At 41.8% G+C, this 19,803-nt stretch overlaps 1 protein-coding gene across 2 annotated transcripts in view; it reads right to left on the minus strand.

Annotated features, from left to right (window-relative positions):
- The window catches only part of ZMYND12 (zinc finger MYND-type containing 12), a 36,351-nt gene that overhangs the window by 4,092 nt on the left and 12,456 nt on the right, over window positions 1-19,803 (minus strand). For both annotated transcript variants that reach the window (XM_033921818.1, XM_033921817.1), the window contains exons 4-7: window positions 9,035-9,204; window positions 5,529-5,651; window positions 4,044-4,158; window positions 1,637-1,782 (exon numbers count right to left, since the gene is read on the minus strand). In XM_033921818.1, the coding sequence (XP_033777709.1) occupies window positions 1,637-1,782; window positions 4,044-4,158; window positions 5,529-5,651; window positions 9,035-9,204 (554 nt within the window). The remainder of the gene's footprint in view (window positions 1-1,636; window positions 1,783-4,043; window positions 4,159-5,528; window positions 5,652-9,034; window positions 9,205-19,803) is intronic.

The following is a 19,803-nucleotide window of genomic DNA, read 5'->3' on the forward strand; positions in this document are numbered from 1 at the left end:
AATTAAAATTAATGCTCAGTCTAAAATAGAACTGAACAGAGTCTGCAGCCATCCCAAGTCAGACAGCATGCAACAAACATCTCCAAATGTGCTGATCAAAATAATTTGGGATATGATAGTTCCAAATGTAGGGCAAATGATAATGAATTCCATAAGATTGGAGCAATATAATAAAAGACTGATTACCTTGAAGACCCTAATCTAGCAGATGATGGAGAGGGAATACGTAAACATTGGTCATTCAGTGATCTGAGACGTCAACTTGTTTACTCTTTCCAAAAATACTAGGACTAGGGGGCATATGATGAAGCCTAAGTAGCAGTTAAAACAAACCAGAGAAATATATTTCTTCACACAATGTGTAATTAAACTCTGGAGTTCGTTGCTGGAGAATGTGGTGAAATTAGGTAGCTTAGTGGGGTTTAAAAAAGAAGGTTTGAATAAATTCCTAAAAGGGAAGTCTATAGGCCACTGCTTATTCTTTTTTTTAATTCTTTATTCATTTTATCTCTTACATCAAGTGCATAAATAATTGACATATTGAATTTTGTATATATCACTTGAATTTCTTATTTCAACTTTAATACATAAGAATTTAATCCCTTCCCTCCCACCCTCCCACACTATATCCATTCAAATATATCATATAAAAATTTTTGTCCAATGAACTAAAATTCAATCAAATTAGGATAAGCAGCATAAAATCTGTTTTACTTCTTGGGATCTAGCTAGGTACTCGAGACCTGGATTGGCTACTGTTGGAAACAGTATACTGGGTTTGATGGACCTTCAGTCTCTCCCAGTATGACAATGTTCTTAGGGGAGCATATGATATTAACTCCGAGGCCTCTCTCCTGTACCCATCTATAGGTCTAGGAACTCAAATTTCACTTGCTTAAGTCCCTACCTCTGTAATTCCTTGCCTCTTCTCTGAACCGAGCCCTCAGTGGCCAATTTTTTTTTATTTATTTACAGCAATTTATGCAAATTTTTCAAGCAAAACAAAAATACTTGAACAGCAAAAATCTTAAAGAAAGAAAAATACCAAAGATTCCATAATATCTTCTTTTAGTCCCCAATACGGGATCCTTCAGAATCTAATGGGAGCACATATTTAGAAGCATATCATTCAATAAGGAAACAGGCTTCACTTGCCAAATTAAAAAAAATGTAGTTAACAGCTGGTTATTCAAGCTAGTGTTTGGAAACAGGAAACTGGGCTAGATGGACCATTGGTCTTACCCAGCATGGCCTATCTTATGTTCCACCCCAGCCCCCAAGACTCACTCCTTACCTTTACATTGTCCCTTTCCTTCACGTTTTATTGTAAAGCACTGTGCTATGCTACAGGTGTTAATGGTATAAATAAAATCATAAATCAGGACTTGTATTTCTTCTTTAATTAACTCATAATTAGGGAATCTCTGGGCCCTGACCCCATCCTTCCTGCACTGAACCCCTGCAGCTCTGCCTCTCTTATAGACCTTGTCCTCAGGAACTTCAGATGTACAAAGTACTTCAAAGCATATTCAAACTTTTCAGAAAACCTTGAACAATGCTTTGCTCAATTCTTTCTTGAACTTTATTGGATGGAAAATCTGGAAAATCCAAAGTGGATCTGAAAATGTAGACTTGCCTTTTTGAAATCTGTACACACGAAGTGAAACAGGGTGAGAGTGTCCAGAACTTTCATCATTTTAATTGGGTCTTGCTTTATGGCCTGTTCTCTGAAGTTCAAAATGGCGTTCAAGATTTGACAGCCTTCATTTTTCTGAGCTACATCTATGGTAAAATTAAAAACATATCATGGCATTGCCTAACAAATATTGCCTTTCGTATATACAATAAGAACACAGGAGCCTTCAGAATGATAGAAATACAGTATCTTCAAACGTTCAAGATGGGGGGGGGGAAAGAGTAAAAGAGCAGTAGGTTTTAAATAAATTACTTCTTCACATGTGGTAGAGACAACATTATATAACTGGATTCAAAAGAAAATTAAGTCAATATATGAAAGAGAGATCTTCCTGCATCCTTAAATCATAACCATTAGAAACAGTAGATGGCCAATTCTTTACCTCCTATCCCTTACACACCAGATGCCTGTCTCTGTTAAGAGTCAGGATACAGAAGCTGGGAATCTTGACAGACCCCCGGTTCACAACAAATCTCTCCCCATTTCCCTTCAGCGTCCTCAGCCCACTTAGGGGGTCCCAATCATGGTGAGATGCAGCCTGCACCCTGAAAGCCGGGGCAGTTTCACTCCGGACGCATACAGCCTGCACAAGGTCAGTGGGCAAGCGAACTCCCAGGGGAATGGGCCCCAAGTTCAAGAAGGATGGCATACAGCAGGCTGGCCCCACAGATCCATGCGCTAAATGAAAAATACTAACACAAGCTCTATGGAGGCATTTAGCACGCACGCTAAAACCGCTAGCGCACCTTAGTAAAAGGAGCCCTTAGTGATTTATTTAAAACTTTTTTATACCATTTACAAAAAACTAAACTGTTTACATTTAAAAAACCCATAAAATTAAAGAGAAAACAAAATCTTAAAATCTGCATAATTAAAGCACTAAACTGTATTTTTGAGGGAGGGGAAGAGCTTTGCCCTTCAAATAGTGCTACTTACATGCAAATGCAGCAATTTTGCATCTTCAAGGTTTTGTGAGCCAATTAAAAGAAAGTCGCTGTCCTCCTCCAAAGTGCAATTTTTGGAGAATCACAGTGGTTTTCAGGCCCAAAGGAGATGGCAGGTCTAAATGCTGATGGAGAACATGTTCTGAGTCGTAAGTCAATTGCCATTCTAAAATCAAAACGACATGTACCCAAAACACGCCCAAAGGCAGACTACTTCAAACCTGAGTATGCTACTGTCATGCACATCTCAGTTCTCTAAAACCGATACTCTACTACTACTACAGTACTGAACATTAAATAGTTAGACAGTCCCTTCTCAGAAGAGCTTATAACCTAACTTGGATAGACAGACACGACATAGAGGGTTGGGGATGTAGAACCCAAGGTGAGAAGAGTTAGGAGTCGAAAGCAGTCTCAAAGAGGCGGGCTTTTAACTTGGACTCGAACACTGCCAGAGATGGAGCCTGCCATAGGGATTCAGGCAATCTGTTCCAGGCATACGGCACAGCAAGACAGAAAAGATGGAGTCTGGAGTTGGTAGAGGAAGAGAAGGGCACAGATAGGAGGATTTGTATATGTAAATTAACCCTTTTAAATCTCCTTCCTAACTATTAAGTTAAAGAATCTACTCCTTGGTAAATTTGCATGTGAAGCATACTGCGAGATATTTTTGAACAGAAAAATGGATCATTTTTTGCCCCTTTTAACATTTAAATTTAAATTTTTAACCCTCCCCCTCCTTTTGTTCTTCTCCTCTTTTTGTTCTCTCTTCACAACGAAAAATTGTAACTTTTCCCCCTTTTCCTCCCAACTCAAGTATGTCTTGTTGTCAAGTAATTGTTATTTTGTTTGTTAGTTTTGTATTTCTACTCTTTTTATAATTATGTACATCGCTTAGCAAACCGATTAAACGATACATCAAATATTAATAAACTTGAACTTTTATGAAGCCACGTTAAGCTTTTTTGTTGCTGGCCATGGCAGCATTAGCTCTGACGATCATACAAATTCTATGAGCATCGGAGCCAATACTGCTGCAGCCGGCAATAAAAAAGCCCTATGCAGCTTAGTAAAAAGGGAGGGGGGGGCTTATAAGCACACAAGGCATTGAACTGGATTCATATAGACCAGTGGTTCCCAACCCAGGTCAATCGGGTTTTCAGGCTAGCCCTAATGAATATGCATGAGAGAGATTTGCATCTAATGGAAGTGACAGGCATGCAAATGGGCTCCATGCATATTCTCTACATTTTTTCTCCATCCTGTTGGTCTGCTCTGGGTTGCATATGTACAGATCGCTGCCTCTTTATGATTCAGTGTAGATATGACCATCTGCTTCACAGATATAAAAGCTCTCTGTTTCTTGGAGGTTTGCACTACAAATATTTTAAAATCGTAGTTACCAAATGCTTCTTTCACGGTTTCTTCAGTCACTGTGTGTAGCTGACAGGTATCTTTGGCAGGCTGTAACTGCATTTTAGCTAGTTTGCAAAGATGATCATTCCAGATATTAGTTACCTGCCATTAAATTTTAAAAAATAAATCAAGTTCTATAATAAATGTTTAAGCCAGCTGAGCAAATATTCTAATTTAATAATAATAATAAAAACATTAAAAAGGATCTGACCCCCAGGCTTAAACTGGTAAGTTTAGACATATAAACAGTTATTAGGCCTAATCTGATGTGTGGAAAACCATATAATCATGGTCTTCGAGGGCCACAAGCCAGTTGGGTTTTCAAGATTTCTACAATGAATATGCACACAATTTATTTTCATACAATGGAAGCAAATCAATCTCATGCCTATTTATTGCTGAAATCTTGAAAACCCGACTGGGTTGTGGCCCTCGAGGACCGTAATTGTATGTTTTTATGATATTACTATTACAACCCACAAAGAGGAGCATTGTTAAGAGTTTATCTATATCATAGTAACATAGTAGATGACGGCAGATAACAACCCGAATGGTCCATCCAGTCTGCCCAACCTGATTCAATTTAAATTTTTTTTTTCTTCTTCTTAGCTATTTCTGGGCAAGAATCCAAAGCTCTACCCGGTACTGTGGTTGCAATCACAGCAGGAAATCAAAGACTATCCAAGAGTCTTTTCAAAGTAACTTCCATTCGAGGGGCATTTCTGCATGTACCAAATCATCTATGCTTCTTTTTTTTTTTTTTTTTTTTTAATTCTTTATTCATTTTAACACTTCCAATAAGTGAAAACAGTAAAGAAAACAGTTTGCACAATAAGCAACATTTAATAATCTTACATGACATTAACAAAGTAATATCTCTCCCTCCCTACCCCTTATTATCAATCAAATTATCCATTAGTTCTTAGAAGTATAATAAGTATCATATAACAAATATATCCTGCCTATATAACAATCATTTTGAAATCATAAAAACAGTAAACAGAACCTTCACCCCTTCCCATATCTTTAGGAAAGATATTTCATTTAAACCCTTTTATTCTCTCCCCCTCCCTTCCCTTGGATATGTAAAGTAATACGTAAAATAAATGTAAACTATAATAATTCTACAAAAGACGTCAACGGGCCCCATATTAATTTGAAATTTTTTGTATTCCCTATCAGATCAGCATTCATTTTCTCAAATTTATAGATTAAGCATAAGTTTGCCCACCAAAATGTGAAATTAAGTCAATCCCAATTTTTCCAATTTCTTGTGATTAATTGTATCGCTGTTCCCATCATAATTAAAAAAAATTTTATTTTATATTTATCTAGGGGATCTTTTACATATAACAGTGTGCCACAAATCACATCTTCATAGGTCAAAGGGATCACAACTTCTAAAATATTATTTATATGTCCCCAGCATCTACGCTTCTTTGAAAAAACATCAACATTGTTTCAGTACAAACCTCAATATACAGCGAATCAGCAATGTCCCTTTTATTCAGGCAAAAGAAAACATTTGCCATTTGAAAGTAGCCTCCAGTTACACGAATATCATCGGTTCCAAATGCTTCACTAGCATAGTAAACCTGAAATGTACACAAAATTGTATTCACTTTGTGTCAAAGGATGTCAGAACCAGATTGTTGCCTTCAGTTCCATCGGGTATGAAAGGCTTCCGAGAACATTTTCAAGTTAGCTGATCTGAAGAAGGGGTTACTATTGAAAGCTAATCATAAAATGCACTGAGTTAGTACAATAAGAAAGCATAGTTACTTACCGTAACAGGTTTTATCCAGGGACAGCAGGCAGATATTCTCACGAATGGGTGACGTCACCGACGGAGCCCCGGTACGGACCACTTTAAAAGTGCATCGCCACTTTAAGACTTTAGAAAGTTTGCGATAGCCCAAACCACACATGCGCAAGGGCTTAGGGTGCGCGGTCCCTCAGTTAAGATAAGTCAGCTAAGAAGCCAACCCAGGGAGGTGGAAGGGATGTGAGAATATCTGCCTGCTGTCCCTGGATAACACCTGTTACAGTAAGTAACTGCTTTATCCCAGGACAAGCAGGCAGCATATTCTCACGAATGGGTGACCACCAAGCTAACAGAGATGGGATGGTGGGAGTGATGGCCTAAAAAAATAAAGTTTGTAATATAGATTGGCCCAAGTGCCCATCCCTTCTGGAGAAAGATTCCAGACAACAGTGAGAAGTGAATGTATGAACTAAGGATCAGGTAGCAGCTTTACAGATTTCCTCAATAGGCGTAGATCTAAGGAAAGCCACAGAAGCTGCCATAGCTCTAACTTTGTGGGCTGTGACACAATTCTCCAGTGCCAGTCCAATCTGAGCATAGCAGAACGAAATGCAGGCAGCCAGCCAGTTGGAAATCGTTCTCTTGGATACAGATGTCCCAACTTGTTTGGATCAAAAGAGATGAAATTAGGGAGATGTTTGTTGTGGCTTTGTCCAGTCAATGTAGTAGGCCAAAGCCCGCTTACAGTCCAAAGTATGCAAAAACACAAAGTAGAAAAAACACTGATAGAACAATTGACTGATTGAGATGAAATTCAGTGACAACATTTGGAAGAAACTTTGGATGTGTACGCAGAACCACCTTGTCACGATGAAAAACTGTGAAAAATGGATCTGCTACTAATGCTTGTAACTCACTGACCCTCCTGGCAGAGGTGAGAGCAATAAGGAAGACCACTTTCCAGGTAAGAAACTTGAGATGAGCTGTGACCACTGGTTCAAATGGTGGCTTCATCAAACTGGAAAGAACCAGATTAAGGTTCCAGATGACAGGTGGAGGCTTGAGAGGTGGTTTAACATTGAAAAGCCCTCGTTTGTTTCTGTAAAAAATTTAATATTTTCTTCTTCTTTACTGGATGATTTAGGCCATTGACGTTTAAAGAAAAAAACTTAAAATCCATTTAAAATATCACTTAAAAACCCTTCTATAAATTTGATACGACTAAAATGATCAGACACCATCACACCTAATAAATATAACCCCACCTCTACTACAAAAAATTCATCCTCCCACATTCGAACAAACCCCCTTACCCCTAACCCCTCCCAATCCCAACCCATCCAATTAATTAATAATAGTGTAAACTTGATGACACGCATATTCCCCAAAGCCCATCTTAAAAACAGCATTTTATATAAAGTCATATATTAAAAATAAACTCAATTCATCTAAAACACATAATCAATTAACTATCTCTATAAAATAACCAATAAATAAAAATTCATGTATTCAGTATTGGTTAAGATAAAGGGGGGGGGAATATGAATGACAATAATTGATAATTGTTAATTATTAATATATGGGTGGGAGGGATGGGATTCTTTTATATTTATATATTTGGAGGATTACAAATAAGATTGTGACCAGAGTCAGACAGATGAAGAAGATAATCCAACACCAATTCCACTGCCAAGGATGTTGGATCGTGATGATGAAGAAGACACCAGGAAGAAAATCTAGTCCACTTTTGTTGGTAACATTGCTGAGTGGCTGGTTTCCTGGATTCATCAAGAATTTGACGAATAGGCTGAGAAAGACGTACATCTCTCCAGCAAAGACCGTCTTGCAACCACTCATGACAGAGATTAAGGGGCTCATTTTCAAAACACTTAGACACAAAGTACCATATGTTACTAACTTGTCAATTTGGCTCAGTAAGTCTTCCAAGTTCACCGAGATTTTTCAGTTCCTCCCAGGGTGGATTTGATTTAAATCATTAGTCAGAAAGACTATGATGAAATCAAAACATTTACCAACCTGAAGATCCTGCCTGTTCAAACACGTTTCTTTTGTCATCTTCATCAAAGCACTTCTCATGATGTTGTTTCATTCGTGCTACCAGGCTCTGCATTTCTTTGTTACAGTGTTTGAATTTTGCATCCATGCTTGCTTTACCCATAGGTAGAGGAACTTCATTAAAATATTCCCAAACTGGGGCCTAGATGCACTAAAGCCAGCGATGGTTACTAAACCTGTTTTGATAGCTTTAGCGACGATCGCATTTGCGTTTGGTTTTCTGAACGATCCCTCATTTCCCGATCTGACTATGCAAATAATCTCATTAATATTAAAATGCCATGTAAACTAGTAGAGCAATTGATGCTTTAATATGACTTCTCAATGCACTAAAAGTAGTAATCACTTTTAGTTATTTAAAAAAGCAACTGGTCAAGACCAGTCACTTACCTATTTAGCCCTTTTTTGTTCTTAATGGGCATAGACACTGTGCATGTTACACATGCACAATATTTGCCCCATTAGAAAAAAAAAAAGACATCCCCCACTCCCGCCGATGATGGCCCTCCCCGACAAACCGGCACTGTGGGGGATGGCAGCGAAAGACTCGGCAGAGGGAAAGCCTCGGTGCAGGCTTTTGAAGATTGTTCTCTGTAGTGGCCGAGGCAAAAAGTAAAACAGGTGTGGGCCAAGAGGAGAGTTGAGGAGAATGCTTAAGTTTGCCGACTAGCTTAGTGGGGGGGCTGCTGCACTTGCGGAGATGCTGACTCAAGTACAATTTTTTTTTTTTTTAAACAAGGCAGCAAGACCTTTTACCACTCCCATGGAGGTTAAAGGCCTTGTTCCTGTTCCGGCCATAGATGACCCAATTTTTTTCCCCATCTCCACGGTTAACCTGCAGTCCACCATGGCTTGTTATGATGTTCGGTCACCATGCCAATCTCTACTATGAATAGATATTGTATAAGTGTGCAATCACTTTTTTAAACACCAGTTGATTATTTTGATAAACACTTTTTGGGATATATTGTTTGACTCATATTTAGATGATTTGAACATAAAAAAGGTGATAGAGCAAAATAGGACCATACTGTGCTTCATCTATCTGGATCTGTAGAGCTTGCAATCATTGAAATTAAGAATAGCACATGAAGAATACCTTGGCTGCAATTGAAAAAGTCCCAGTGTAACACTTACATCATTAGCAAAGTGGTAGAGCGATTCTTGGAGGTTTCCTTCAGCAGCATAAAGACGACCTAGATTACGATGCAGTTTGTGGTGGATATTACTCCCACAGTCAGAACTTTTCAGGACAGTCCATTGAGCCTGTGCAAGATACTCTTGTGCCTGTGCAAGATCTCCAAGACCTAATTCAACAACAAAAAAAAGAGTCACCAATTGATAGCCAGCTGGTAAAGATATGGCAACTTCTCAGGTCAGTCCCTCCACTCCTCCAGCAACTAAATTCTGAACTTGACAAATTTCCTGAATAACTTGCTTTTTAATTCTCTCCTGAAGGTTTTTAGTTGGACATTGTAATTAGCAGGTTGGAGATGTGGTGGTCTAGTTTCGCTGCTTGGGTGACAAGTAGGCCGTCATACATTTTCTTATGTTGTATGCCTTTGATTGGGGGGGAGTGAAGGATGCCTGTTATCTCCTTGGTCTGAATGTGTTATTCCTGGTTAGGCAATTGTTTAAATAGGTTGGTCCATCTCCATTCAGGGCTTTGAATAGCATGCAGTATAATTTGTAGAGTATGCGTGCTTGTACAGGGAGTCAGTGTAAGTCTTGGAAGGCAGCGGTAATGTGATCGTATTTTTTTCAATGAGTTTATCAGTCTGAAGGCTGTATTTTGCACTGTTTGCGATTGTTTTATCGTGTTGGCAGGGCATGACAGGTATATAGGGCACTTGGAAAGACAGGAGGAAATAGTCTCCAAGACACTATTTTGTTTGCATAGCTACACAGTCAAGGAGATGATTGCCAAAAGACTACAGGCTGCACTCCTGGAAGTCAGCCTGAAGGAGAAAACTCATTTTGCTGCACCAGTCCATATGACCCATTTACTGGAGGCAGAGAAAAACTGACCAGTTCAAGGGTTGCATCAGAACTTATGCTAGTGATGTCACCGACTTTAGTATCTATAACCCTAGAGGGGCGTGGCTTGGACGCGAACTCTGATGGTTGGGTGAGTGAGTAGCTCCGTGCATACAAGCTCTATTTATAGAAAATACTACAAAAATAATTAAATTTTAAAAGAAAAACAGCTAAATAACATCAAAATATGGCATCTAGCAAACAAAACAAAGGAGACTCGGTTGCTGGAGGATCCGGTACAGGAAGCAATAAGAGATCAAAGCCGGAGCCAAGCACTCCTCCTTCAAAGGTGCCGTTACCATCAGATGAAAGCCCTGACGTTATGGAGGAATTACGGCAAATTAAGGAAATTGTTTTAGACAGTAATAAAAAACTACAAAAGGCAATGGACGATGCTGCAATCCTCACTAAAAGAGTAGAGGTGACAGAAAATAGAATAACTATTTTGGAGGAAAACTCGGAGCAACTAAATATGGATATGAGACACAGTAAAACAATATGGAAAGAGGTCACAGAAATTAAAAGAGATCTTGAAGATAGCCGGAACCGTGAACGTAGAAATAATTTAAGAATTATCGGAATGCCGGAAGGAGTGGAAAAAAACGACCCTATAACTTTCTTGGAACAATTTTTGCCTAAAGTGTTGCCATTAAAATTCAAAACTGCGTTAGAAATTGAAAGGGCACACAGGATACCAACTCAGAGGAAAAACTCACAAATGGGACCAAGGACTTTAATTTTCAAACTCCTGAGACATCAACAAGCAATAGAAATTTGCCAACTAGCCAAAGAGAATAAAAATCTCAGATGTCAGGACGCAAAAATACACATTGTCCCTGACTTTGCAAGAGAAACTGCATTGAGAAGAAAACAATTTCTGGACTTGAGACCCCAATTAAGATCCCTGGGGGCTAGGTATGGGCTCCTATATCCGGCAGTAATGAAAGTTACAATAAATAATACAACTCAAAATTTCTCGGATCCCAAAAAACTACAGGAATTTCTTGAGCAATATGAGCAACCAATGTCCTCTTAAGAAAACCTGAAAGGATCTTTTCATTATTATTTATCTACATATAATTATAACTTTTAACCTTTGATAATATGAACAAATGAATATACAGGAAATTTTCAGTTAAAACTCAAAACTTTTAAATGTAACGGATAGAATCGCACAAGGATGGAACTATAATTTGAACTACGTGGAACGTTCTTAAAAAGAAGCAAGAAGAGAACATAAATCTTATCGGATCTTCAAAATTCAATTCTGGAGTTTTAAAATAAAATAGACTTACATGTAGCATCGTGGAGCTGACAGTGGTCCGATTGAAATGTTGACGCAGGATACTGTTTGTACTCACTGACCTTAAATTAAAAGAGTTGCTGATTGGCTCTGGAAATGTAAGTGGCGTTATTTGCAAGGGAAGAAAGGAACTCCTTCAATCACATTAACAAATATAGTGTCATGTGTAAAAGCAATATACGATTGGTTAAATTAGGTGACTTCCGGCTAGAGGAGGTACTTCCGGTTAAGTTTGCGTTTCAATAGGGTCGAAGGGGAAGTAAAAAAAAAAAATGTATACTGGGCGATCTTATTTTAATTCACTGGCTCTCCCGGTATGATCCTAATGTTCATCTTAGGAATTCTCCTGTATATTCTTCATAAAATTATTCATATTATATGGTTCAATAACGTCTTATTTTGATGCTTCGAAACTGTAACATTGTTGCTATTTTGATTTGCTGGCTCTCCTAGTTTTAATTTTAGGAAATCTCCTATGCTTATACTTCATTATAATCATATTTATATATATTTTAAATTAAGAACATGTCATTCTGATGTTTAGAAGCTGTAGTAATGTTGTTCATGAGGAATTTTAAATCATCTAGATGCCAGGATCTTATAATATATTATTGAGAAGAGATAACAAGCTTAGAAAATATAAATTTCTTTTTAATTTCTGTTTATACTACCCTCAAGATTCAAAAATAGACAAATACAGATAAGGATTCCTTTATAATTCTTATATAATTCTGGGATAGATCCTGAGTTATTTATAGATTCCTCTGATTAGAATATAAGGAAAAAAAAAAAAGAGAAATTTAATTGTAGTAATTATAGTTAAATTTGATAATAGCTTGTGGGAGTTATTTATGCCTAACCTCAATCTGCGTATCCAAGTTATCGTATTTAATTGGGGATGGGTGGGAGGGAATGGGGGGGAAATATATAATGGAGGGTTGGGTGAGGGTGGGGATGGGGATATTATAAAATATTTGGTGTATTGGGAAAAGTTATTACAAAAAATAATTTACTGTTTAATTTTGGGAAATTTGTACTTTAAAAATATAAATGGATCTTAAAATACCATCTTTGAATGTTAATGGTCTGAATCATATGATAAAAAGGAAAAAAGCATTATTATTTTTAAAGAGGCAAAATGCGGATATATGCTTTTTACAAGAGACCCACCTTTCAAATATTGAATCTAATAAGCTGGAAGGAGGTTGGGTCAAGCATTGTTTTTTCTCACCAGCTATAGGGAAAAAAGCGGGTGTTGCTATTCTAGTGAATAAAAAATGCTCTGCTTCATTCAAATTGAAGGCATCAGATATTCATGGAAGATGGGTAAATGTGGAAATGAACATGGGAAATACTACCATGACGTTGTTTAATATATACGCCCCTAATTCGAACCAAAATGAATTTTTTAAGACTCTTCAACAACTGATTTTGCCACTGGCTACTTCAAATCTAATAGTAGCTGGGGATTTTAATGCTGTTATGGATCCTCTATTGGATAAAAACCCAAGTAGATTTATGAAATCTATGGGATTAGATAATTTGGTACAATCTTGCGATTTGACAGATATTTGGCGAATACTTCATTTTGATGGACAGGAATTTTCTTTTTGTTCTCATGTTCATAATTCTTTTTCAAGAATAGATTATATCTTTATTTCAAATAATTTGGCACATCAGGTGACACAAGCTGCCATTGATCCAATCATTTTATCTGATCATGGTGGGGTGTGGATTGAAATTAAGATCGCAGATCAAAATACTAATAGACCAATTTGGAAGTTTGATAATAAGCACAGTTACTTACCGTAACAGGTGTTATCCAGGGACAGCAGGCAGATATTCTTAACGCATGGGTGACGTCACCGACGGAGCCCCGGTACGGACCTTTTTAACTAGAAAGTTCTAGTTGGCCGCACCGCGCATGCGCGAGTGCCTTCCCGCCTGACGGAGGAGAGCGTGGTCCCCAGCTAAGAAGCCAACCCGGGGAGGAGGGTGGGACGTAAGAATATCTGCCTGCTGTCCCTGGATAACACCTATTACGGTAAGTAACTGTGCTTTATCCCAGGACAAGCAGGCAGCATATTCTTAACGCATGGGTGACCTCCAAGCTAACAGAGAGGGAGGAGGGATGGTTGGCCATTAGGAAAATAAATTTTGTAACACAGATTGGCCGAAGTGTCCATCCCGTCTGGAGAAGGCATCCAGACAGTAGTGAGTAGTGAACGTGTGAACTGAGGACCAAGTGGCAGCCTTGCAGATTTCCTCGATGGGCGTGGAACGGAGGAAAGCCACAGAAGCAGCCATAGCTCTGACCCTGTGGGCCGTGACAGCACCTTCCAGTGAGAGACCGGCCCGAGCATAACAGAACGCAATACAGGCAGCAAGCCAGTTGGAAAGCGTCCGTTTAGAGACAGGACGACCTAGACGGTTAGGATCGAAGGTCAGAAAGAGCTGAGGGGACGAGCGGTGAGCCCTGGTACGGTCAAGGTAGTATGCAAGGGCACGCTTACAATCCAGCGTGTGCAACGCCTGTTCCCCAGGATGAGAATGGGGTTTAGGGAAAAAGACAGGCAACACAATGGACTGGTTGAGGTGAAAAGCCGAGACCACCTTGGGAAGGAATTTAGGATGGGTACGCAGAACCACCTTGTCATGGTGAAAAACAGTGAACGGTGGATCGGCGACCAGTGCATGCATCTCACTAACCCTCCTGGCAGAGGTGATGGCAATGAGGAAAAGCACCTTCCATGTTAGAAGTTTGAGCGAAGTTGCGGTAAGAGGCTCAAAAGGGGGTTTCATGAGGGCTGATAAAACCACATTCAGGTCCCAGACGACCGGAGGAGGCTTCAGAGGTGGTTTGACATTTAAGAGGCCTCTCATGAACCGGGAAACCAGTGGATGAGCCGTGAGAGGTTTTCCGAGGATAGGCTCATGAAACGCAGTGATGGCACTGAGGTGGACTCTGATTGAGGTAGACTTGAGGCCAGCGTCGGACAGAGAGAGCAAATAGTCCAGTACAGGTTCCACCGCTAATGAGGTGGGATCGTGATGATGCAGTAGACACCAAGAGGAGAACCTGTTCCACTTCTGATGGTAACATTGGAGGGTGGCCGGTTTCCTGGAGGCATCCAAAATGCGACGGACAGGCTGAGACAGATTCTCTGGAGAGGTCAGCCCGAGAGAAACCAAGCTGTCAGGTGGAGCGAAGACAGATTGGGATGCAGTAGAGACTGACTTTGCTGCGTAAGTAGAGTAGGAAACCCAGGGAGAGGAATGGGCTCCCTGGAGCTGAGCTGAAGCAGGAGGGAGAACCAGTGTTGGCGAGGCCACCGAGGAGCGATGAGAATCATGGTGGCCCTGTCCCTGCGGAGTTTGGATAACGTCCGCAACATCAGAGGTAGTGGAGGAAAGGCATAGAGGAACCGATCCGTCCAGTCGAGCAGGAATGCATCTGGGGTCAGACGATGAGGAGAGAAGAGTCTGGAACAGAACTGGGGCAGCTGATGGTTGTGAGGTGCTGCAAAGAGGTCCACCTGCGGAGTGCCCCAGCGAGCAAAGATGGAGTGGAGTGTTGAAGGGTCCAGAGTCCACTCGTGAGGTTGAAGGATGCGGCTGAGATTGTCGGCCAGGGAGTTCTGTTCGCCCTGGATATAGACAGCCTTGAGGAAGAGATTGCGGGCCGTGGCCCAGGTCCAGATGCTGAGAGCCTCCTGACAAAGGAGGCGAGATCCGGTGCCGCCTTGCTTGTTTATGTAGTACATGGCGACTTGATTGTCTGTGCACAGGAGAAGAACCTGAGGGCAGAGAAGGTGCTGGAAGGCCTTGAGAGCATAGAACATGGCTCTGAGTTCCAGGAAATTGATGTGATGTTGATGCTCCTGAGGGGTCCAGAGTCCCTGGGTGCGTAGATCTCCCAGGTGAGCTCCCCACGCATAGGGGGAGGCATCCGTGGTTATGATCATGGAGTGAGGGGGTAGATGAAAGAGTAGACCCCTGGAAAGATTTGAGGAGTTCAACCACCATTGAAGAGATTGCTGAAGAGACAATGTCACAGAGATGGGATGAGAAAGAAGATCCGTGGTCTGTGACCATTGGTTGGCAAGAGTCCATTGAGGTGTCCTGAGGTGGAGTCGCGCCAGAGGAAGCACATGGACCGTCGAGGCCATGTGGCCCAGGAGGACCATCATCTGTCGGGCAGGAATGGAGTGATGACGGAGCACCTGACAACAGAGGTGGAGCAGGGTCCGTTGACGGTCGGAGGGGAGAAACGCCCTCATTAGTGTGGTGTCGAGAACTGCTCCAATGAACTGAAGTCACTGTGTGGGAAGTAGATGCGACTTGGGGTAGTTGATCTCGAACCCCAGGAGATGGAGGAAAGAGATGGTGTGATGAGTGGCTTGTAGCACAAGTGGAGACGTAGGTGCTTTCACCAACCAATCGTCCAAGTAGGGGAACACCTGGAGGTTGTGAGACCTGAGGAAGGCCGCCACCACAATAAGGCACTTGGTGAACACCCTGGGCGATGAAGCGAGGCCAAAAGGTAGCACTTTGTACTGATAGTGACGGTGCTGTATCTGAAACCGTAGGTAGCAACGTGAAGTCGGATTGATTGGGATGTGAGTGTAGGCCTCTTTGAGGTCCAGGGAACATAGCCAGTCGTGTTGAGAGAGAAGAGGGTAAAGCGTGGCAAGGGAGAGCATTCTGAACTTCTCCTTGACCAGACACTTGTTGAGGTCCCTGAGATCGAGGATGGGACGAAGGTCTCCTGTCTTCTTGGGAACCAGGAAGTAGCGGGAGTAGAATCCCTGACCCCTTTGGTCCGGAGGCACCTCTTCGATGGCATTGAGAAGAAGGAGGGATTGGACCTCCCTCAGGAGGAGGGGGGTTTGGGAGGAGTGAGAAGCAGACTCTACGGGAGGATTGTCTGGTGGAAGAGTCTGGAAGTTGAGAGAGTAGCCGTGGCGAATGATGTTGAGGACCCATTGGTCTGATGTGATGACCTCCCAACGGCTGAGGAAGATTTGGAGGCGACCTCCGATAGGCTGAGGAAGAGGCAATGATGATGGGAGACTGGCTATGCCCTGGAGGAAAAAGTCAAAAGGGCTGAGATGGTTTTGACGGAGGGAGAGGCTTGGCAGGTTGGTGAGACTGTGAGCGAGCCTGAGATTGATGCTGTTGACGAGGTCGGCGGAGCTGCTGTTGAGGCGGGTTGAGAGGTCTGGCCGAGAACCTGCGCTGGTATGAAGACTGCTGTCTGTAGGTGCGAGCAGGTGGAGTCTTCTTTTTAGGTTTAATCAGAGTGTCCCACCTGGTCTCATGTGCTGAGAGTTTCTGGGTTGTTGAGTCCAGGGACTCTCCGAAGAGTTCATCACCCAGACAAGGTGCGTTAGCCAGGCGGTCCTGGTGGTTAATGTCCAGGTCAGAGACTCTCAGCCATGCCAAACGTCGCATGGCCACCGCCATGGCAGATGCGCGAGAGGTCAGCTCAAATGAGTCGTAGATGGAGCGAACCATGAATTTCCTGAGTTGGAGGAGGCTGGAAATATGTTGCTGGAAAAGAGGGACCTTACGTTCAGGAAGATATTTCTGTAAGGAGGAGAGCTGTTGCACCAGATGCTTCATGTAGAAGGAGAAGTGGAAGGTGTAGTTGTTGGCTCTATTGGCTAACATGGCATTTTGGAAAAGGCGCTTACCAAATTTATCCATGGTCTTTCCCTCTCTGCCAGGAGGGGTGGAGGCATATACACTGGAACCCTGAGATTTTTTCAAAGTAGATTCCACCAGGAGGGACTCGTGGGGCAATTGAGGTTTATCAAACCCTGGGATTGGAATAACCCGGTACAAGCTATCCAATTTACGAGGGGCTCCAGGAACCGTGAGGGGAGCTTCCCAGTTTTTATAGAAAGTTTCCCGTAAGATGTCGTGGACGGGCAACTTCAGAAATTCTTTGGGAGGTTGCTCAAAGTCTAGGGCATCGAGGAAAGCCTGAGACTTTTTAGAGTCGGACTCTAAGGGAATGGAAAGAGCTGCTGACATCTCCCTAAGGAATTTGGAGAAAGAGGATTGCTCTGGTTTGGAGACGGTGTCGGTCATGGAGGGTTCTTCGTCGGTTGTCGAAGCGTCCTCCTCGGTACCGTGAGGGGAGTCTTCCCACAAATCTGGGTCCCTAACGTCGGGGTGCATACGTTTGGACATCGGTGTGGAGGGCTCGGCATGGCGGGTCTTTGAAATAGATTTGCCTGAGCGCACCAAGGCGGTACCGGGTGAGGAAGACCGATGTCGTTCCTGGGACCGGACAGGGTCGGCAGCATCACGGGTATGTACTGTAGGTGTTTCTGCCAAGAGCACCGGCATGGAAGTATTAATCGGTATCGAGGGGGTCGACACCGATGGGACAGTGTGAGGCTTGGACCGGTCCCGTACCGGAAGGTGCGGTGCCAGCAACGCCGGCAACAGTTGTTGGAGCTGTTGTTGCAGCTGTTCCTGTAACTGTGTTTGGAGTATGGCCGCGATGCGGTCGTCCAGGGGAGGCACCGGTACCGCTTTTTTCTTCTTCGGTACCATAGGTGCCACTCTACGCTCCGGTGATGAGGAGGCCGATGAGGCACTCACCGAGATCGGAGCGGAGCGTTTGCGGTGCCGGTACGGTGCCAGGAGGGCCGGTGTCGCAACCGTGGCAGGAGGGCGCTCAAGGGAAGGGGGAGGCTTCTTAGCCGGCTTACCTGGGCCCAACGACCCCGAGGAAGGGTCCGGTGGTGTTGATGTCGTCGGTGCCGACTTTTGTGGTGCCGTCGACGTCGCAGCCGGTTCCATGTCAGATCCGGTACCAAACAAAATATTTTGCTGGATCTGCCGATTTTTCAAAGTACGCTTTTTAAGCGTAGCACAGCGGGTGCAGGTGTCAGCCCGATGCTCTGGACCCAAGCACTGGAGGCACCAATTGTGTGGGTCGGTGAGGGAGATCGGGCGTGCACACCGCTGGCACTTCTTAAAACCCGGTTGAGGGGGCATGAATGGAAACACGGCCTCCGCAAAATCGAACCCGGAGGCCTGTATGGTGGCAACAGGCCCCGCCGGGGCCAGCCTGAAAAAATAAGGAAAACTCGACGAGTTTTTTTTTTTTAAAACAAAAATAAAGGGAATCCGATAAGAAAAAAGGAAAAAAAAAATACGCGAGCGGGAAGGCAAAAATTAGTTTTTCAACGGCCATTGAAAACACATGCGTCTTCTTCGCTCCGCGGAAACGAAGAAACTGGGGACCACACTCTCCTCCGTCGGGCGGGAAGGCACTCGCGCATGCGCGGTGCGGCCAACTAGAACTTTCTAGTTAAAAAGGTCCATACCGGGGCTCCGTCGGTGACGTCACCCATGCGTTAAGAATATGCTGCCTGCTTGTCCTGGGATAACATTGCTTGCTGATCCAATATTTTGTGAGAATCTTCAAACAAAAATGAAGGATTATTTTCAATTGAATGATAAAGATGAGATCTCTAGGGAAATATTATGGGATACTTTTAAAGCATCAATGAGAGGACAAATAATTTCTTATTCGGCTTATCTTAAAAAACAGATTAAAAAACAATTTTTAAATTTAGAAAAAGAGATAAAAATTTTAGAATTAAAACTTATAGAAAAATGGGAATATTCTATTCAACAAGAATTGTTAAAACTTAAGGGTAAATATAATGAGATTTCATCTAAATTGATTAGGAAAGATATATTTTCTCAACAAGCTTTGTATTATGGTAACTCAAATAAAGCGGGAAGAATATTGGCAAATTATCTTAAAGCAAAAAAAAGGAAATCAAAATTAATTGCCATTAAAGATGAAAATGGTGAAACATTTACACAAATTGAGCCTATTTTAAAACAGTTCCTAAAGTTTTATAGATCTCTTTATTCTTCCGAGACTTATTTAGATAAAGAAAAAGATGGTTTAGAATTTTTGACAATGTTAGAGGGTTCAAAAATTCCTGAACATGTAAAACGAAGTTTGGAAGAGCCAATATCACTAAAAGAATTAGGAACAGCTTTGAAGTCCCTTAGAGTTGGATCCGCTCCAGGTGGTGATGGATATACGGTAGAATTCTATAAAACATTTCAAAATTTTCTATTGCCCTATTTATTAAATCTTTATCAATACCAACTTAATAAAGGTTCTATTAATGGCACTATAGCAGAATCTTTAACTATTGTTTTGCCAAAGCCAAATAAAGATCCCACTTTGGTTTCAAACTATAGGCCAATATCTTTAATAAATGTAGATGGTAAATTACTAGCAAAAATATTAGCCTTAAGATTGGCTAAAGCTCTCCCTCATATTATAGGTATGCATCAAACAGGATTCGTTGCTCAGACATTCATCTCATAATACCAGATTGGTATTCCATATGTTATACTTAACAAAGAAAATGAATGAGCCTACTTTTGCTGTTTCTTTAGATGCAGAAAAGGCTTTTGATAGAGTAGAATGGACCTTTATGTGTCAGGCATTGGAATGGTTTGGTATAGGTCCTGGATTCATACAAATAATACAAACATTGTATAGCTCCCCTTCTGCTAG

The sequence above is a fragment of the Geotrypetes seraphini genome, chromosome 15 (assembly GCF_902459505.1).
Source record: "Geotrypetes seraphini chromosome 15, aGeoSer1.1, whole genome shotgun sequence".
Lineage (NCBI taxonomy): Eukaryota > Metazoa > Chordata > Amphibia > Gymnophiona > Dermophiidae > Geotrypetes > Geotrypetes seraphini.